Source organism: Vanacampus margaritifer, chromosome 8, assembly GCF_051991255.1.
Source record: "Vanacampus margaritifer isolate UIUO_Vmar chromosome 8, RoL_Vmar_1.0, whole genome shotgun sequence".
NCBI lineage: Eukaryota > Metazoa > Chordata > Actinopteri > Syngnathiformes > Syngnathidae > Vanacampus > Vanacampus margaritifer.
In genome coordinates this window covers 25925902-25948668 of record NC_135439.1, presented here as the reverse complement: position 1 = coordinate 25948668, position 22767 = coordinate 25925902, and the positions used below count along the sequence as shown (strand labels likewise).

Below are 22767 nucleotides of genomic sequence, written 5' to 3'. Positions count from 1 at the left end.
GCAATTGGGACTCCGTACTTGTTTAGTCTGAGCCTTTTCAAACTTAGGCGAAGGTGTTCTATGACCCTGTAGCTTTTCGACTATTGGGCTTATTCCCCGAGAGGTGTCAAGGAAACTAAGACCTGGCAAATAGTTTTGAGTTTGAGTTTTTTGAAAGATCTTAGGGAATGCTTCTCAGCATTGAAAGAGGGATGCCTCAATTACCTCTGGCGAACCATAGTTTTTGTCAGCACGATGTTCACGTGGACGCACTGTGAGGAGTGGTTCTCTTGGATCTGGGTTGGGTGTTTTAGTACGAGGTTGGTTGGAACTAACTTGATGCTCCGTGTCAACCAACTCTTCCTCTACAGAGTCTTGTTCTTTCTGAAAGTGTGTGATCACAAATTCTTGTGCACGTCTAATAGAAGGAGGTATTGTACCTGGGATGCCTGGACTCACGAGATTAGTGGAGTGAAGAACCTCTTCAGCTGGAGCCTCCAAGACCACAGCTGCGGCGAGTGCTGCTTCAGCCTCACCCCCCTGCTTCAGAGCGTTGAGTGTTGCCTCGATGCGTGCCTTTTCAACCTCCATGTCAATTCGGCGTTGGGCGTACCGGGCTCTGGCGAGGGCGGCTTCGGCAATGGCATGAGCTTGAGCTGCGGCCTGGCTTGCAGTTTTGTTTTTTTTTTCTTTTCTGGGAGATCTCAGTATTGATCATTTGAAATGTCATCATCATTGTTCTCCCTTTTTTTATTTTTTTATTTTTTTTATGTGTGTTTGTGCGTGCGTGCGTGTGTGTGTGCGTGCGTGCGTGCGTGAGAAAAAAAAAAAAAAAAGAATTCCCATATCGTTCACCTAAACCGAACACTTCAAAATCCAGCCAGAGTCGTGGGGCCGCCAGGAGACCCGAAGGGGGACCAAAGAAAAGAAAGAAAAGCGAAGCCCAGCACCGACCAGACACCACCCACCGGGCCACTAACCTTCACCAACCCCAGAGACATCTAAACTCCAACAAATCAGGGAAACCTCAAGGGCCCAAAGGAGAAACTGAGGAAAGGTAGAAAGGACAGACGAAGCAGAGTGAGATCCACAGACACCAGCCTCCACCGAATCAATGACCTGAGGGAGAAACAAATTGTGTCTGAGTCTCGATAGATGCTGGTGTGGTGGATCTAGCATGCATGAAAATCTCCACCAAAGAGGGGAGCCGTCGACCCCCGCCAGGACAGAGCAAGCGCAACACCTCAGGGCCCCCCAGGCCGCGGCCGCGCCAAAGGACGACCCCCGAGCCCCGCAGGGGCCACCGGCCGGAGAGCAAACCCCGGAGCAGGAGCGCCCCCCACCCCAACGCGGCCCGCGCCCCCAACCCAACGCAGCAGGACGGGGCACTGCAGGCCCACCAGGCACCCCACCGACCCACAACCCCCGCTCCCGCTCAAAGTGTGTTATGTGCCCTAAAATGGATTGTGCAAAACTAGTGCACGGATGGAACCCCCGGCCTAGGGGAGGGGGAGGAGGGCGGACAGGGGAGGGGGAGGGGACGGGGGAAGGAGACGACAGGAAGGGCAGGAGGCAGCGGCAGGGCCGCAGAGAGAGGGGGAGAGGTGGAGGAAGGGCGACGAGGGAGAAGGGACAGGGAGGCTTCGGCAATGGCATGAGCTTGAGCTGCGGCCTGGCTTGCAGTTGATGCACTGGAGCGCCGTGATGATGATGAGTGGACCTCCGATCTGACCTCAAGTTGAGCGAATTGTGACATGGTCCCAGTGTGTGACATCTTGCTAAATGAAGCAGAATCTAGACATATAGTAAATATTTTCACTCTTCTGCCCTCAGTTAGTGTAGGGGACATAACCAGCAAGTTAAACATTTGGAAAAGTTCCAGAAAATAAAAGGACACATGGTTGATGTAGCCTTTGGTCTTCCTTTTTCTTTCATATTTTGTGAAACTGCAACATAGAGATCAAAATAAAACATAAGTGCTCCCGCATAAAAAATAACATTACAGTATAAGCAATACTACTTAACATCTGTGTAGCACAAGTAGGCTAACAGCGACTTTAGCATAGGTCAGCAGCTAACGGCTAATCGTTTTGAAGAAAGTTCACCATTAAGAAACTTAAAATAATCACAAACACGAATGCGTCACAACATTATGACTGGTATGACTTATAGATTATGCTCTGCCAAGGCTCCAAAATAAAAAACAATGGTGAGAGAGGGAATTTGTCGTTTTCTACCTCCCTGTTGTAACTAACTGCATGTGCAGGCTTTCAGTAATACAGCTGCTGCATACATTGCTTTGCCAGTAGCTATTTTACAAAGTCAAATACATGAACACACAATGGCAAGGGTGACATCTACTGGCAAAGGTAGAACATAACTAGATTTCATTACAAAAGAAACTTTACAATACAACTCAATTTACTATCATATTAGGGACAGAACAAGGCAAGACGTGATTGTTCATTTACCTGTGTGTGAGCAGCTGTCAATGGCAATTTTACTGCTTAATTTATATTCCATAAATGCAATATTAATCAGAATGATTGCTGTATTTAGACTAGACTGGTGGGGGCACATAGAACACACATACACAAAAAACATACATACATACATACATAGGGACTGAACAGCAACTGAAGCAGGTTTTATTCTGTCGATACAGGTCAGTACATATGGTCTTTCTCGGTCAGTGTATTTTTTTCGAGGCTTCGCATCATATATCATTTGCCCAAAAATTTGGTCCCACACCAAAAATTACGGGAAGAGACGACAGACGGAGGTGCCCACCTCTACTAACATCCACATCACACTTTTTTGACATTTAATGTCCATAGCCTTTTACATAAAAAACATTTGTTGATTTCAAGAGTATAACAAAATATGTTTTAAACCCTTAGACAGTGAAGCGATTCATTCAGCGTTCCCTGCTGGAGAAAGAACTGATGTACTTTGGATATGAAGCATTTGGAATAACATTTGTTGATCCCGTGAGTATTTCAAGCCTAAGTGGTCCTTTAAGTATTTGCAATTAAAATGTGTCTGGATTTATTTACGTATTTATTTATGTATTTATTTATGTATGGTTTTATTTATTTTTTATTAAGGATACCTGGACCCCAGAAGATATCATGCCTAGAAAACTGAGAGACAAACAAAAGTAAGAGATACTAATGAATACAAATTCCATGTATGATTTGATTATGATGTATCACTTGACATTCAATCAAGAATTTTTTGGGGAAAAAAACATATATATATATTTTTTAACGTATTGGTTTGCTTTTCATGTGTTTGATTTCATGCTTGGATCAATGTGTTTGATTTTAATATTTCACATTCTTGATTTTTGTGACCCGGAAATCAATTCCAAATTACTTTTGATGCATTGACATGAAGATCCATCATTTTGCCATTGCTACAGTTGCCAGTCAGAAAGTTAGAATATCAAGAAAAAGTCTATTTCAATCATTTGTTTCAAAAAGTGAAACTTTTGTTATATTAGTTCAACCCAAAGTGAAACATATGAAGCCTTTATTTGCTTCAATTTTGAGTATGGCAGAAAAAAAAATCCAGAATTTCACAAGATTAGAATATTGTGACAAAGTCAACATTGTAGGCTCCCTGTGTCCCAATATTGTGAGCTAGTTAATGCAAAACAACTGCAGAGGGATTTCCTCAGCCTTTAAATGGTCTCAGTCTGGTTTAGTAGGCTTAACTAGTTGGTTGTGCAGACAGCTATCATTAACACACTACATAAGGAAAAAAAGGTCTAAAAAAAGAATTGCAAAAGTAGCTGGATTCTCACAGACCGCTGTATCAAAGTACATGAACATAGTGTTCAGAGGAAGACTTAATGGAAAAGGTGCACAAGTGACAGAGATATCAAGCAACGGTGGCTAAAAATCTGGGGTAGCACCACAAGGAGTGGACTGAGGCTGGTGTCAATCAATCATATTTTATTTATATAGCACCTTTAATACATTAAAATGCAACTCAAATCTGCTGAACAATTAAAACATCCATAGTACAATAAAAAGAAAACCAACCCGTCCAACCAATATCCCCATGATCATACACATGCCATGGCGAGGCACAGAGAAACCATGTAAGGAAAGGCACCCAGGAGGAGCTCATCCACACTGAGAGAGATGATGGCCCACGACCACAAGGAGAGACCCCCTGCCCAGATTGACAGCGCTGCACCCCACACAGAGAGTGAGGAGCGTCACAGCTCCCCATGCCCAAAGGGTCCCCTGGACGACCGCCCCGCCATGTATGACATGGGCTATAGCTGTAGAATTCCAAGTTCTCAAGTTAATTTTGCATTTCCTTTGGAAATTAAGGTCTCCCAGAGAAGTGGAAAAGTCAAACTGCTTTAAGTCCAGTGTGAAGTGCCAACTGTCAGTAATGGTTTGGGGAGCTTTCTCATTTGCTGGTGTGGCTCCATTGTCTTTGATCAAGTCCACAGTCAACGCAGCGGTCTACCGGGAAATTTGATGTGTTTTTTGGAAACAATGATTTTATTTTTCGGCAGGATTTGGCACCTCCCAAAAAAAAATAAAAAATACCAATACCTGCGCAAACGCGCTTCTACCGTTAAAGCCGGGAGCGCTCCTGCACTCTTCTCCCTTTAAATGCGGGAGAGCGGAGAAGTCATTTTGTTTTGTTTTGACCAATTCTCGATTTCTTAGCCGATGAAATGCATCAGAATATATACGAGAGGGTGACGTGGGCCTCGTAGCATGTCCTGGAATTGTATTTGAGCATTTATGGCTTACGCAGATTTGCGGGGGTTATGAAATAAATTACACGATTGACGACGGCGCGGGAGGACTTTGACAGTGGCATATTGTTAAGAAATATGTTTTTAGACAATGAGGATGTTGAAAATGTCAATGGCTTTGTAACGGAATGGACGACAAATAGCCTAATTACCACTCGATTCCCCGAGGTTGTTACAACTGCGGTCCAGTGTTGAAGGTAAATATACCCTCAGATGTGACAGTTGTTTTTTTTTTTGTTTTTTTTTTTAATATTGAAGATTTATAATAATAAACTTATGTTTGTGTGAATGCCACAGGTGTAAGATCTGAAATGTTTTGGGAATTATGTTATCTGCTTCAGGAGCTGAGATATAAATAATTTTTAATATTGTTGAATTTCCAGGAAAACTTCAGGTTTTGGGGGGTAACTCTAACGTCACCCATAGGTCTTAGAGACATGTTTTGCCAGGCGCTTTAGGCCTTAATGAGTTAATAGCCATGGAATAACAGTACTTCAATTGGCCAGGGAACTCGCCTGACTTGAACCTCATTTCAAATTGACAGGGTATTGTCGAGGAGAATGAGGGAACAGAAACCGTGAAATGCAGATCATCTAAAGGCCGACATGAAAGCATCTTGGGCTACAATAACACCTGAACTGTGCCAGAGGCCAGTGGTGTAATCCAGGGTATACGCAGGTATACGGCGTATACCCACTTCTTTTTCCATCGGTTTTGCGTCTACCCACTTCTAAATCGTCAGTTTTGCGTCTACCCACTTCTAAATCCTCTTTGATGTGCACCGTTCAAAATATGTGAAGATGGTGAAGCCATGGCCCACCCTCCTGTGCCTCTAATTGGCTAGTAGGCTGGTAGGCCTTCACAGATTAGACTGGCTAACTTTAAGCATGAGAACTGATGAGCTAATTGTAGGCAGAGTAGAGTGGGTCATAAACAGGGTGAATGATCCTTTCCGCAGTTTTAGTTCAACCGGAGCACATCGCGCTCATACACCTGAGACTCCTTGCGGTGTGGTTTCGATCCCCGGAGTGGTCGCCGCTGGTTACACTTTCCTACATGATCTAGTTTTGTTTTAGTAGCTAGACTCGTATCTGATTTTAAAGTAAGTTAAAACACAAGAATGGAGACATGTACTTAAAGATTCGGCCCTAAAACAATATTGACATCTAATAGTGATGACTGTTATTCACAATTTGTGTTCATTGTTCATGAAGTCATGATCATTTTCTGATCCTCACTCTCTGTGTGGGGTGCACCGCTGTCAATTGTTATTGTAAGCAGGTAAAAATTATGGATTTTTCTTACATGTCGATTTTCAAATTTTCTGACCAGAACCTGTATGTCAGTTTTGTTTTATGAAGACATAAGTGTAACAATGAGGACAAAGTTTAAATTTGTCCTATTTGTATCAGTCATTATTATCCTGTGGATAAGTGTTAATTACATGATTCACAAATACTCCCACAGACATACAAAAATTTTATGTGCGCACAGACAAAAAAAACATGGCTTAAAGACCTCCATTACCACGACGGAATTATTTAAATTTGGAAAAATTATGAAGGAAAAAAAACAGGTCTGCACACAATGACAGTAAAACTTAAAATAAATACAACAACCATGTATGTGAGCCGTTTGTTTAAACAACCATGTATAGTAAGGTGTTTATTTTAAATGAGAATGAAGTAAGATGTTTAAAATAGCAACAACAACCATTTATAGGAGATCTTTTATTTTAAAAACATAAAATTGAAATAAGACCATGTATAGCAAAGCATTTATTTTATTTATTTATGTATTTATTTATTTTGAATGAATAGTAAGGCGTTTTTGTTTTTTACAACAATGTATAGAAAAGTCATTCAAGATATTTAAAATATATATATAGGAAATATGTTACTTAAAAAAACATTAAATAAAAATAAGACCATTTAATTAAAAGAAAATTAACATGTATACTATGGTTTTATTATATTAAAAAATGACCATTTATAGTAATGGTTTTATTATTATTTATTTTTTTAAGTTGCCATGTACTGTATAGCAAGACATTTATTTTTAAAATAGCCATGTATAGTAAGGAATGTATCTATAAAAATAAACAATGTACAGTAAAGTTTTTATTATTTAAAAAAAATACCATATATAGTGAGTTTTTTTTAAATTTAAATTTAATTTTAATTTATTTTATTTTTATTAAATAATATGTATAGTAATACTTTTATTTTATTTTTAAATAAATGACCATGTATAGAAAATAATCAATGTAGCCGCAAGGGGGAATAAGCCAGTGTCTCCTTGTGCCAATCCCAAAAATAAATAAATAGATAAATACAGAGGGTTGTATCAGGAAGGGCATCCGACGTAAAACTTTGGCCAAATCAAACATGCGAATCAAATAAATGACTGCCATACCAGATCAGTCGAGGTCCGGGTTAACAACGACTGCCATCGGTGTGTTGGACTACTGTTGGTCGAAGAAGGAGAGGAGGAAGGTGTGTTCGTAGGAAGAAAGAGAAAATGAACACCAAGAGTCTTGGACTGAGAGTAGGGACTTTGAATATTGGAACTATGACAGGAAAAGGTAAGATATATAGAGTGTAGCCAGACAGCATAGAATGGTAGTGTGTAGGATTTTGTGGAAAACACTACTTCACTTTTATATTTTTATGCAGGATCGTGAGTGATCGGTGGTAACAATGAATAAATACACAGAGACTGATATACTGTGCTAGAACAAATGTGCCTTTTATTCCCCGCAAACAGCAATCAACACTCTTCAACGCTAAGCAGCAGAATATAATCATCATCAGCGCTTACCTTGACACTAGACCGGAGAGCCGATGGTCCGGGTAAAACAAGCTGCTTAACGGCTGGGCAATCGTACGTATTCCACAGCTGACTCTACCCACACCGTGTGCCGCTCCGTCTTTTATTCGTTAACAAAAAGTTGGTGAGCGTGAGAAACTGGGCTGGCCAAGCCCTCTCCCAGGCACCTTCGAAAATATGTTGTCAAAGCAGGGAGGACTGTAGTATAAACAAGGAAGAGTTCCCAGGTTGATTCCGCCCTTTATTCACAAATTGTTGGGCACCTGGATTCGTACAACAGCTCAGGACAACAACATATCCTTAAATAAGAGGTTACATGAGGACATATCAAACCATGGTTATTTTCTCTTCAGACGGTAAAGGCAGAGCAGAGGACGAAATGGTGAAAACTGAAAAAGGAAGAGTGTTGTATGACTTTCAGGAAGGAGTTGAGATGGGCTTGGATGGTCAGGAGGTGCTTCCAGATGACTGGACAACTACAGCAAATGTGATCAGGGAGACAGGTAGGACAATCCTTTGTGTGTCATCTGGAAGGAAAGGGGATAAAGAGACTTGGTGGTCGAATGTGGAGGTGAAGAAGTGGATCCACAGAAAGAGGTTAGCTAAGAAGAAGTGGGACACTGAGAGGACCGAAGAAAGTAGAAAGGAGTACAGGGAAATGCAGCGTATGACAATGATACTAGTTTGTTCTTTGCAGAGCTTTTACAGTAGCAGTAGAGGCACATTGAACATTACATACAATTAAATTTTTACTTTGTTGATAAACAGTCTGTTCAAGAACATGAATGTATACTGTGTTTAGATGCATGTATGGCAAAAAGTGACACCTTTAGTGTGTTCTTTGCAGAGGTATTTTTTGCAAGAGTTGATGTTGAGGCAGGGCTGGCTGAGGAGGCTTTTGTTGCTGATGCTCTTCGTGTTACTGTGGATGTGGACGGCGTGCTTGGTGAGCTCTGCACCTGTCTGACCAAGGCTGCAGCGGATGGGTCTTGGGGGGACCCTTTCCCTTCACTCAATGTGGGCCATGACAAGGGAACTTCCTAACTCCTCAAGAAACATTCTCCGCTTGCTCTTCTTGGTTGAATTCCACCCTTGGTGAATGTGGGTCCTCAACACAAATGCATTGTATGCAGAGACAGTGAGGATGTTGTAAAACACAACCATTGGCCATCTCCTGGTCATTCGCTGGCAAGTGTAGGTGGCAGTCAGCTTGTCCAGGTTGTCTACTCCACCTTTGTTTTTATTATAGTCCAGGATCATTATGGGCTTTTTGTCACTGCCTGATGACACAGCTGCATCTTTGTGAAGAGTGGACATCGATATTACATTCCGTCGTTTTTTTGGACAGTATGAAACAACAGTGGTGGTGTCTGTAAAAACAAACTTTGATGAAAGCGGAGCCCTGTCCTTCACCTGCAACATTTCAGGGGGCAGCTCGGGTTTATTTTTTTTACAGTGCCAACCATGATGAGTTTCCTCCCGAGAAGTTCTTGTCCAAGGTCATAGCTGGTAAATTTTTTGTCACAAGTGATGTTGTGACCCCGCAGTCCAGTAGTCATATCAAGGACTACACATTTTCCTTGTTTTTTTCCCAGGAACGCCGCTTGCAGATTTGCCTGTGTAAATCTGTAGATTTCATGCATAGCTGGTTTTTGCATCATAGGCTGCCCAGATTTTTATGCCATATTTGCTTGGCTTACTTGGCATGTATTGTCTGAAGGGGCATTTTCCACGGAAAGGAAGAAAACGTTCATCTAGTCACCTTTGGCCCTGGGTTGAACATCAGTGGAAGGAGCTACACCCATCTCTCCCAGACATCCCTGATGGGAGAAAGCTTGTCAGATTTTGCTCTGGTGTCTCTGTTGTCAAATCTGACTACTCTGGACATCATTTGAAAGGTCTAAAGTGACATTGTTGCCCGGAAAATATTCCTGCCTGTCAATGCATCCCAGAGACTATCGGTGGCCTCATTGTTGGATCTGTACACTGCAGCGAGAAGAAGACGACCAATGTAGTGAAAGATATTATAACATTTTTAATACCTAATTTCATATATCAACTATTGTTACACATTATGAACATTTTAATTCTTCACATTAACCTTGTCGAAATGTTTTGTGTCCTGAGCTCGTATGGTCTGGCCTTAAGCTGGAACATACTATTTAGTCTAAAAAAGTTCCTTCTCAGCGTTTTGTGCGAAAGCACATTTAGCCCTTGAACCAGAATTTGTCTCAAAAACACACACACACACTCCTTAGGCTGGTATACACTGATTGGTCCAGAATTCCTTGTTTTATTTGTACACGCACATCTTGGTCATGAAAACAGAATTTGCTTTGAAATAATACACACACACACTTTTTACTTTCTTCATCAGTCACGGCCACCGTGAATTTGATTCAACTTGTTTGTGAGATGTTGTTATGGGGAAAAATAGATCCTTCAACTATATAACATATTCAGTCCCGAATACATACACCGAGATCTGACCTTGTTTACGCCATCTGCTCTGGAAAAGTACTGAGATATGTTTTGTCTACAAATAAAAGAGGGGAGGTCCTAAAACAATAAAAACCCGGAAGAAGACACATTTGACGCTCTGAAATCCCACGTTTTTAAGTGATGTAATCGGTAATCGCTGTTATCTGTCCAGAGATTCTCAGTTTTTTATTAAATCATTTTTGCAAAAGGTGTATTTTTCTTACATTAAATCTATCTTAATTTTTGGAACACACAAAGAGGACAACATTCCTTCAAATGGTGACCCCCGACGTAGCGACGTTTTACAGCGTTCAGAGACGGGCAGAATTCCCCGGCCACATATTAATTACGGTAAGTGGACACTTTATCCACGTTTTAGGAATTCTGTCAGTTTCAGAACGCTGCGGCTGGTAAATTCGTCTTGTAAATTTATATTGAGAATGGAGTTTGTGTAAGAAAAATAGTGATAAATTTTGAAATCGTGTGGTTGGACGTGAAGTCCCAGATTTCGGATTTTACCACGGTGTTTGAACTGTACACGTGGTGACGTAGCATTGTATATACGGAAATGCAGTCACGTTAGTTATGCGATCGCTTGGAAGTGGTTTGAGAAGTTGTATAAGTTGTTGAAGTTTAGAGGTAAATCAGTTTGAAAAGCATTTTTGTTTTTACAAACTAAGGTATGTGGAAAATTGGCTTGAAGTCCATATATTGAAAGTTGAGGAAAAGTCGGCTTGAAAAGCATCTTGTTTTTACAAGCAGTAGATTCTTGGGTGATGAGAAATGGACCTTGAATAAAGTATGTCGCCGATAGACGCAGCAGAAAGTACGACTGCTGTTATGTAATCGGGACAGGCTCAACTTGTGTATGTGTTAAAGTTGAGGAAATGAAGTCGCCGATAGACACAGCAGGGAGGTACGACTGCTGTTATGTACTCGGGACAAGCTCAACTTGTGTAAGTCGGATTGACATAAAACGGATTTAATACGCCGTTTTAAGATTAATGCCAAGGTCTTTTGAATAATTGGTTATTGATATTCTTAGACAAGATATAAGATATATTGGCTCAACTCGTGTAAGTCGGACTGACAAGCATATTTGATACGCCGCTTTGAGATCAGTTACTAGGTCTTTGAAAATTCGTTATTAAAATTCTTAGACAAGACTGTTTAGCTGAGGAAAGCAGTTATCCGGATTTTATATGTTTTAGTATGTCGTACAAAGCAATATATCTTGTCTGTCTGTTGTATGTGTTGTACAAAGCCAGACGTCACTATTTTAAAAGAGGGCGCAAAGAGCTATTTTGTGGACTAATTCTGTTATAAGTGAGACGTCACTTCATTAATAAATATTAATACGACTCAACTATAATATAATATAATATAATAAGCTATAAGATACGGGCAATAATTAATATAATGTATGGTCACTATTTGAAACTACAAAAATGGACGCTTTATTCGAGCGCGTAATATAATTTTTTGGCCCGAAAAGCTTCCGTCAAACTACGGGATGACGCTAGGAAAGGTTGCGTGCGCATGCGCTGGTGTCAGCGGAGAACCATGAAATAAAAGACGAGGAATAAAATAATTGCACGACTGGGTGCACGATTGCGGTGGAATAAATCTTATGGCGCCGTTATAAGCTACGGTAAGTTAATTTTATTGATGGGGGACGTTGAGGCTTGCGCCGCCGGGCGTTCGACGTAAAATACGAGATATAAGAACGCGTTTACGAGTGGAATAAAAACGACACATAATCGTGTATTTTTGGATAAGATGATGATGAATAATGCTAGAATACTAGCTTTAGGTATTTTTGTGAAGTTAGAACCATTTATATAACTTTAAATAATGATATAAGACTAAATGATTTTGCTAGCCGTAATTAAAACTTCTGGGTTATATTATCATCTGTTAAATAATGATATAAATGTAATTAATATTGAACAACGTGACTTGATTATCTTGTGGAAAAGGTTAGTTTATTCTAACAAGATATGGCATTTGTTCGATGGTTTTAATGACGGCAATTTAACTTTGAATGTGCGTACACGGCGACCGCCTGTTAATAATGTTATGAGTTTATGTAATTTTTATATAGAGGAATATCCCGGACGTAGCCTTAAGAAAAGTGTATTAAATAATGATTAATACTGAAATGTTGCTTTGCAAATAAAGTAACTGTATAATACAAATTTATGTAATAAAACAAATCAAGCCGTTTAATAAGCGCTAAACGGGATAAATTAATTAGACGGTAAAATTACTAATAAAACTTCTAACGCTAAAACCCGCAAGCGTCTGCGTTAAATAATTGAACGACATTATATAAATTGTTGCCGTAACTGATTTTATAAGCTCCTTATATAAATTTCTTAAGCACTAATGTTGAATACTTAAACTGGCTTCACGAGTGCAAATACGTCATATTTAAAATTATGTTTGATATAAAACGAACGAATATTAATACACAAATAACATAGAGAGGTATAGTTTTAAGATATTATAAAATTTAGATGCATGTCTTATGCTTGTAGAGCATGGGTAGCTTTGACTGATTGTAGTTGCTATGACTCATTTTGACCACCAGATGTCCCCTTTCTCAAATAAAAAAATGCCAACAGCCATCAATCTTTGTAATGAGGTCAAATAAAATGTTTTTATAAAAGGTAATGTTAATTGTGTGATTGTTTTAGATTAAATAGTTTAGTCTCTACTCTTATTTTAATAATAATAATAATAATAACTAAAAACGAATAACTTGGATGGCAATTAATGTGGAATAATTCTTTATATAGATGATTGTTTTTTCCCTTATGATTTTGTTTGTGCGCGAGAACATTGTTTAATAAATTTTAAATATCTTTTCAGAATCAGGAGACACACCCATTAAGGACAATTGGGGTCCCACCAAAGTGCCATATTCCGGTCCTGGGGATGAAGTAATGTGTTAATTATAATTTAAAAGGTACAAATTTACGTAATAAAACAAATGAAACCGTTTAATAAGCGCTAAACGGGATAAATTAATTAGACGGTAAAATTACTAATAAGATTTTCACGCTAAAACGGCGAGTTTCAGGGTCTGCGTTAAATAATTAAGCGACATTACATGAACTGTTACCGTAACTAATTTTATGAGCCCTCATTTAAATCTCCTAGCTGACCGCTAGGTGTCACCCTTTAATAAATTAATGACGTGAGTCAACTGGAAATTTTAGTTGCTGTGACTCATTTTGACTACCAGATGTCCCCCTTTTTCAAATTAAAAATGCCAACAGCCATCAACCTTTGTAATGAGGTCAAATAAAATGTTTTTATAAAAGGTAATGTTAATTGTGTGATTGTTAATCTGCTTTTAAAGTTTAATGAGAAAATATATATTTAATTTTTCTGGGATTGTTTTTAGATTAAATAGTTTAGTCTCTACTATTATTTTAATAATAATAATAATAATAATAATAATAATAACTAAAAACGAATAATTTGAATAGCAACTAATGTGGAATAATTATTTATATAGATGATTGTTTTTTCCCTTATGATTTTGTTTGTGCGCGAGAACATTGTTTAATAAATTTTAAATATCTTTTCAGAATCAGGAGACACACCCATTAAGGACACGGGATTCCCACCAAAGTGCCATATTCCGGTCCTGGGGATGAAGTAATGTGTTAATTATAATTTAAAAGGAGTTTTTTTATTTATTTATTTTTTCTCCCATGTTTATAAATAGAAAAATAATTTGAATCTCTCCTGAATATATTTAACCTTTGAATTCGACATTTGAAGTCTCATTACAAACAGATAATTATGGGGAAGCTATCTGGAAGAAGCTATCTGGAAGAATCACATTTTTGACATAATTTGAGGTGCTATGTAATTAAAAATCATTCCTGCTTTGACGTTTGACCAAAGGCTGACTTTACGGGCTGCGGCCTCCATTGAGAAAACATTAATTGAAAACTACACACTTATTAATTAACTATATTTGTAAATTGTTAGAGTATATCTGTCCTATCTTATCCTAAGTATTATTTATGAAGGTATGCAAAACATATTAAATTAAATATTGTAAACCATAACAAATATTGACATATAATTAGCAATTATTTAAAATTGTAAACTTTCATTGTTTTAATTATTATTATTTTTTTATTTTATTTTTATTTTATTAGTTGTTTTTTATTTTTGAAAAAAAAAAATCTTCCCCCTTCTCAAAATTTTTGAATTTTTTTTTAATAAAGGAAGTTTTTGTTTTTAATATTTACTGACATGTTATAACCTAAATACTGTTGGGGCAGGTTTTAATGTTTTCAGTCGAGTGTTGGTCATTGGTCGGGGTCATTATTTCAGAACAAAGTCAACGAGCGGGACACAGATCTCTTCAAAACAAAACCCCCCGCCAATTGGCTGGCAACCTGTTCAGGTTGCACCCCGCCTACTGCCCGAAGCCAGTACCCTCACAATCCTTGTGAGGACAAGCGGTCAAGGAAGTGGATGGATGGATGGATCCTTCAGCTCTTTTAGAACCCACATCAACTGCCAGAGATGCAGGGGTTGATCACCGGGGTTTGTTTTCCCAAGGTGTGACTCATTCTTTGTGGAACGCCCCGGAAAAGGGATACGTTCCTCCTATCTCCAGTGAGGGATGTCCTCAGTGAAACTCAATCTCCATTGAGTGATGTCTTCAGCTCATCAGGTGGCTCCTAGAAACAGTTGAATGGTTTCTCGGTTGGCTCGTCTGGTGGCTCGCTCCTGAAGGTGGGGGTTGAGTAGAAGGTGGACCCCCGGCAGGTCTGATAGGCGAGATGTGGAACCAGGTGTCCCCCGTGGACTGGACCATATTGACCTTTTCATCACCTCATCTGGGTGCAGAATATTTTCATTTAGTCACTAATAATATACATATTCACATCCCTTCTTTTTGAAAGAGCATCTGGTAATTTTATTAGTTTGGAGTTAGTAAATGTTAGTGGAGTTTTGTAGGCCTGTCCTGTGGGGAAAAAATCTGTTTGTTGTGACTTTCAATTAGAATCCAGCCTTTGGCTGACTTTAATGACCTAAGAACATTCATTAATGCAAAAAATAAAAATCTTAGCCAATTCAAATTTGACGAGGCCAATTTTGTTTACAGAGTGTAATGATTATTGGAATGTTTTATTATAATATTTACTGTTATAGATATGGCATGAATGTGCTTCCAGCCATTGAATAAATGCAACTTTCGCCAATAAATAAAATCAAAAAATAACATCTAACCCCAGGGCCCCAGGGAAAAATAGAAATGGAACATAGTCACCTTATTTTCGCCGTCTCTGTCAAAACTTACTCCTCCATGGTCAAGGAAATCCCCAATTGTCCTCCTGTAAAATTCATTCTCACGGACTATCTATAATTATCACATTAAGACTAACTTTTAATTTTATATTTATTTAATTCAACATGGACTCTTTGTGTCCTTCGCGACGATATACCCAGACCGACCAATAGTTCCCCCATCTGAAAAAAGATCGCTTTAGAGAATTTTTCAGACTCTAATAATATACAAGTTCTGCAGTAAATAAATTTTGCTTGCTTTTTATTTAAAAAGAGGGGAAAATTTTACATTTAACCAGTAAATTCGACAATGCGTCCCAAGCAATTGTTAAATTTCAAAAGAGGATTTGGGAAAATATTAAAAGACCAAATTTAATAAGCGTAAAATATAATAATTAAGATTGAAATAAATTGTATCTTATCTTTATTCACATTAGCTGTTTTCAATTTCTGAAACCACACGAAATTTACTTGTATTATTATTATTTATTTGTACTATAAAAATATTGTAGCTTAAGCCAATGAATTTTACAAAGAATCTCAGTTTTTAGCCAATCCATCAATTATTATTAATACATAAAGTTGCTCTTAATTTTAATATTTTACCATTAAGCTTGCTAGTCCCCCTTTTGTTGATGTTTGTCCAAAAAGCTGACTGTTTTAAAATAGACAGAGATAAACAAATCAGATCAAATCAAAATAAACATCAAAAGTTTTAAAATATAATAAATCTGTGTGTATAGAGTGTTGTCAATCAGTTCGTTATATTTACGAAATGTTTTACTGTAAATGTTATCACCTTATATCTGTCAAAAATATAGAGTGCAGTGTAAACAGTCAGTATCACATCATATGGTCTGGTATCACTAACTCAAGGAAACATTGTTGGTGGGGGGCTGAGTCACCAGCGTAGTGGAGCAGTTTTTTCACAGGACAGTTCGGGATGCAGGAATGCTTTAAGGAAGTTTGTGCATTGGAGCAGTTTTTCATTTAAGACTTTTGCATGTGAGTTCAGGGTGCAGTCATTGTGGAAATTTTCCGCCAGTTGGCGCCAGGAACCTCTGCTGTTTATCCGGTGGTGGCAGGCCGAGCAGGTGGAGTGCTGATCAGGGGATGGCCGCACCACGTCCCTCTGCTCGTGGTAGCATTTACGGTTTCTTTGTTGGTGGGGGTTTTGTTTTAATGACATCTGTGTCCCGCTTGTATCGGTCCAGTTGACCTTGTTTTGAAATAATGACCCCGACAAATGACCCTCACTCGACTGAAAACATTTAAATCTGCCCCAACAGTATTAGGTTATAACATGTCAGTAAATAGTCAAAAACAAAATCCTCCTTTATTTCAAAAAATTCAAAAATTAATTTTTTTTTTTTAAAAATAAAAAATATAAAAATATTAAAACAATAAAAGTTTATAATTAAATAGTTGCTAATTATATTTCAATATTTGTTATGGTTTACAATATATAATTTAATATGTTTTGCATACCTTCATAAATAATACTTAAGATAAGAAAGGATAGCTTTGCTCTATAAATTTACGAATATAATACAGAGTCAATTAACCAGTGTGTAGTTTTCAATTAATATTTCTCAATGGAGGCCGCAGCCCGCCTAGTCAGCCTTTGGTCAAACATCAAAGCAGAAATTATTTTTTAATTACATAGCACCTCAAATTATGTCAAAATGTGATTCTTCCAGATGGCTTCCCCCATGGAATCCAGTCTTCCAGGACTCGCAAGGCCTGCTCCAAACTCTGAAATGGGACTTCAAATGTCAAATTCAAAGGCTAAATATATTCAGGAGAGATTAAAATTATTCTTCTACTTATAAACATGGGAAAAGCCCATTTTTTAAATTATAATATATTACTTCACCCCCCGGACCGGAATATGGCATTTGTTGGGAATTGGAATTCTCTCTTTAATGGGTGTGGCTCCTGATTCTGAAAATATATTCAAAATTAAATAATGTTCTCACGCACAAGAATAATTATAAGGGAAAGAAAATCATCTTTTAACAAAGTATTCCACATTAGTTGCTATCCAAATTATTTGTTTTTAGTTATTATTATTATTATTATTTTAAAAAAATGTGGAGAGTAGAGACTAAACTATTTCATCTAAAAAGAATCCAAAAAAGTTAAATATATATTTTCTCATTAAACTTCAAAAGCAAATTTAATTCACGCACATACAAAAGCAACAATGACACATTTAACAACTTGTCTTTTATAGAAAAAGTTATATTCTCTATTTGTAAAGGTTTTAAGGCTGTTATCAATTTTAATTTGGAAAAAGGGTGACATTTGGCGGTCAGCTAGAGTCATAGCAATTATAAAATATGCACACCTTTGTTGCAAACTTACTCTGTCTGGCTTCTGAATACCATTCAATACATCCTATCTTAACTGTTCTCCTCCATTTTATGTGTTGTTATTTGTTCGATTTGTATTATGTCGCTATATTATCGCATGTGCTGTGATGCCAGATCATCAACATTAATCATTTGGAGATGTTACCGTCCAATTAATTTATCCCATTCAGCGTTTATTAAACGGTTTCATTTATTTTATTACGTAAATTTGTATTATACAGCTGTTTTATTTGCAAAGCAACATTTCAGCATTTCACACAGCTCCAACACTCCTCCACTCAGCGGCCGGCGCTCACGCACATTCAAAGTTAAACTGCCGCCTTTAAAATCATCGAACAAATGACATATCTTATTAGAATAAACTAACCTTTTTCACAATATAATCAAGTCCCGTCGTTCAATATTAATTACATTCTATATCATTATTTAACCGTAATATATAACCTAGAAGCTTTAGTCATGTCTAGCGGAAAATCATTTAGTCCTTCAGAATAAAAGCGCACCGTAGCCCCAACATTATTACTTTATTAAAGTTATATAAATGGTTATAACTTCACAAAAATACCTAAAGCTAGTATTCTAGCATTATTCATCATCTTATCCAAAAATACACAATTATGTCTTGCTTTTGTTCCACTCGAAGAAACCACAGATACAACCCGTACTCCACGTCGAACGCCCGGCGGCGCAAGCCTCAACGTCCCCCATCAATAAAATTAATTTACCGTAGATTATAACGGCTCCTGGCTAGCTCGCCACAAAAGATTTATTCCACTGGCCGCATCCATCTTTATTAGTTCTTCAATTCACGGGTGTTTACTGTGCAAAACTACGATAGCAACTGCGCATGCGCTCTCAACTTTTTCATAGCGTCATCATATTCTCGCTTAACGGAAACTCATTTGGGTCAAACAATTCTGTTTCGCGTTCATAAAGAGCATCCTTAATTTCTATTTATTATTGACTCCCGTATTTTATAACTTATTATATTATATTATATTATATTATATTGTAGTTAAGTCGTATTAACATTTATAAATGAAGTGACGTCTCACTTATAACAGAATTAGTCAACAACATATCTCTTCGCGGTCCCTTTAACATAATTGTGACGTCAGATTTTTGTATCGCAAGACAAAACATAGAACACAGACAAACAAATATCATGATCTCCTCTTAAAATAATAAATACTGCTTTAAGTCAATTATGAAGCAGTCTATCGACCAATATAGCCTGTCTGTTCACAATTATTTGATTCAATTGTGTAGAAACCCCTCGTAACGTTACGTACCAATCTCTGGTAATATATCCTTATCTGCGCATTCGTATTTCTGTTGTCTTTCAGCTGAACAGATTTGTCTAAGAATATTAATATCCAATTATTCAAAGACCTAGCGATTGATCTCAAAGCGGCGTATCAAATCTGCTTATGTCAATCTGACTTCCATAAGTTGAGCAAATATATCTTGTCTAAGAATATTAATATCCAATAATTCAAAAGACCTAGCGATTGATCTTAAAGCGGCGTATTAAGTCCGTTTTATGTCAATGTGACTTCCATAAATTGAGCAAATATCTTGTCACGATTACATAACAGCAGCCGTACTCTCTGCTGTGTCTATCCGCTGACTTTCTTTTATTCAAGGATCATTTCTAATTACCCAAGAATCTAACGTTTGTAAAAACAAAATGCTTTTCAATCTGACTTCCTCTCAACTTAAACACATATACATAGACTTTAAATCAATTATCTACGTACCTATCATTTGTAAAAACAAAATTATAAAAACAAAATGCTTCTCAAACTGACTTCCTCTCAACTTAAACAACTTAAACAACTTAAACACATATACATAGACTTTAAATCAATTATCTACGTATCTATCGTTTGTAAAAACAAAATGCTTCTCAAACTGACTTCCGAGCGATCGTGTACAATCCAACGTGACAGCATTTTATAAATAATGCTACACATGTGTGTATACTTCAAATACCGTGGTAAAATCCGAAATCTGGGACTTCGCGTCCAACCAAACGACTTCAAAATTTATCACTATTTTTCTTACATAAATTCCATCCTCAATATAATTTTGCAAGACGAATTTACCAGCCGCAGCGTTCTCAAACAGACAGAATTCCTAAAATGTGGATAAAGTGTCCACTTACCGTGATTAATGTGGCCGGGAAATTCTATTCGTCTGTGAACGCCCCGCTGCAAAATGTCGCTCTTAGTCGGGGTGCACCAATTTGAAAGAGGAATAAAATTATTTGTCCTCTTTGCGTGTTCCAAAACTTGAAGACAGATTTAATGTAAGAAATAACACCTTTGCAAAAATGATTTTAATCTAACAGATCTCTGGACATCGTAACAGACTCCAATTCATCACTTAACAGGTGGAATTCAGAGCGCCGAATGTGCCTCTTCCGCGTGTAAAATGGCTTCTTATAGTTAAAACCGACCGCCTCTCTTTCATTTGTTGACAAAACATACTCTCTGGGTACTTTTCCATGAGCGATGGCGAAAACAGAGTCAGGGGTGCGTGTTCGAAACAGATTCTGTTCTCAAGGACCAAATGTGTTTTCCCACAGAGAAGGAACTTCTAGACCAAATAATATGTCCCAGCTTAAGGTCAAATTATACTGAGTTCAACACTACTTGCTTTACACGTCTATAAAACCTTTCAACATGGTTAATATAAATAATTAAGATGTCAATAATGTATAACAATGGTTAATATATGAAAATAAAGAATTTAAATGTTAATAATATCTAACAAGTTAAAGAGGACATGAAGGTAGTTGGTGTGAGAGCAATATATATATATGTCACACCAGTAATTAATAACAGTAAAAACAGTACAGTTTTTTTATTTTAAAACAATGTTATTAATTATTAGGAAATTACTTTATCAATGACTAAAAGATGCAACCATAACTTCATTGTTAAGAGTATGAAAAATTAGGGAAACGAATATTTATTGTACATTTTATTGTAAATTTAGTTATAAATTTAGACATAAAATGTGCAATTAATTTGCAATTATTATGACTTAATTGAAGTCATGAAGTTAATTACGATTAAATGTTTTAATCACGTGACACCCCTATTATATATATTAGAGCACCCATAAACACTAGCACAGAATAACTTTGGAGTGAATGAGGTTGTTTTTGCAATGTCGTATTTCGCGAATCCGATCGATGACGTGATTAATAGATCTGGCAAATTATGTGTTGCGCACCCATCTAGGGGAAGGTGCGCCACATAAGAAAGGGACACCTCTCGGTCTCCAAGTGAGAATAAGTGAGAATATTTTTCTTCTCTGTAATTTGTCCTTGCTCGTGTCTCAGGGCTGAGAGAGAGACAGCAGCAAGGATTACGGAAGAAATAGGAAACCTCATGAAAGAGATTGAAACTCTGGTTGAAGAGAAGAAGAAAGACTCAACAGATGTGGCAAACATGGTAGTTGCACAAGAAAGTGAGTATTGCAGTATTACCATTATTAACTGATGTTAATAATAACAATACTGCATTAATTGAAATAACCCACAAAATAATCCTGTCTTGTTCTATCTGGGATAATAAACTCAAGTCCATCTTCTGTTGGTGATCTTCTTTAGGTGGAAGTCCCTTTTATGACAACATTAAAGTGACCATGACATCCATGCAGTTGAATGGCTCTCAACGTGTCTTGCTCGATGGGGTCATCACCAATGATGAGTGCACGGAGTTGCGGCGTCTTTCTAATGTAAGTTGTATAAAAAAAAGCATCTTAACTATATGGTTCGTGGGAAAAAAACAAAAAAACACTGACTTTAAGGTATTTTTACCTTTTTTTATTTTTTATTTCCTGCGTACATTGAGATGAGAGCAATGAGCAAAACAGAGATTTGTATTTGTTATGTTGTCAATAAGGTTTTACTACATATAAAAATAAAAAGAGTCTACTATTGTAGACAAAGGAAAGGATGAGGTCCAGAAGACGTAAAGAAAACTACTGAAATATAATGATTAAAATAAATTCTTCAATCGACTTGCTGTATGCTCAAGGTAAATTGATTGTCTGAATTATAAAATTATTTGAGTTGACATTTTTTAGTTATAACCCAAAAGTTTAGGTCAGTAAGTGCAGTACCGTATTACAGCATAGGTTTCCACACAATGGCCTTGTCGTGGGGGAAAAAACTACTATCCCAATGCACTAGCTGAAAAACTGAATGCTATTAGCTGAATGCTAAGATTTGAATGCATGTGCTTATGAAGTAAATTGAAAGATAAATTACTAAAGTACTAAAACGTGGCTGAAGCTGGCTTTGAACCCAGGTACTCTGTCTTCAAATGCAATTGCTCTAACCACTGCGCCAACTTGTGTCTTAAAAACTAACATGCATTTTATAATTTCAATGAAATTATAATCCATTTCCATATGCTAGTCAGTTGGTATCAAACGATCAAATGTACTCAAATGTGGTCCCAAGCGGGGTTCGAACCCAGGTTCTCCATGGTGGAAGGTAATTGCTCTAACCACTGAGCCGACCTGACTTGTTTGACATCATGGCCAATGGTGTATTTATTTTGAAAAGTGTCATCTGATGCTGAAAGCTAGCATTCATTTAATGATTTCAGTGAAATTATAATGAAAAGAAAGCATTTGAGTCAGCGTGTCAATTCACACCAGCTGGGGTGCTGTGCGTATCAGGATCCGGAGCTCTGGAAGGTTTCCGCAAGGTTTCTATTTTCTCTGGATTCCGCATCTAGCTTTTCAAGAAGCTAAAGAAATTATATGAGCCACACAGGATGTCAGGCGTCAGCATGCGAGGTAGATCCGGTATATTTTAAAATAAAACCATTCTGCGAAGACAAAAAAATAAAAGCTTGAAATAGATTAAACATGACAAAATAACACAATTTAATAGGGATGTTTGATACCACTTTTTTTGAGACCGATATGATACTCCATGCATGAAAACCTCCACCACAGACGGGAGCCGTC

General features: G+C 37.4%; 1 protein-coding gene across 2 annotated transcripts in view; it reads left to right on the top strand.

Moving 5' to 3' along the window:
• The window catches only part of p3h1 (prolyl 3-hydroxylase 1), a 56886-nt gene that overhangs the window by 7595 nt on the left and 26524 nt on the right, over positions 1–22767 (top strand). For both annotated transcript variants that reach the window (XR_013294954.1, XM_077572222.1), the window contains exons 6-9: positions 2880–2969; positions 3087–3139; positions 21125–21252; positions 21395–21522. Coding sequence is in view for 1 of the 2 variants with exons in the window: in XM_077572222.1 (XP_077428348.1) it covers positions 2880–2969; positions 3087–3139; positions 21125–21252; positions 21395–21522 (399 nt within the window). In the remaining variant the exon portion in view is untranslated. The remainder of the gene's footprint in view (positions 1–2879; positions 2970–3086; positions 3140–21124; positions 21253–21394; positions 21523–22767) is intronic.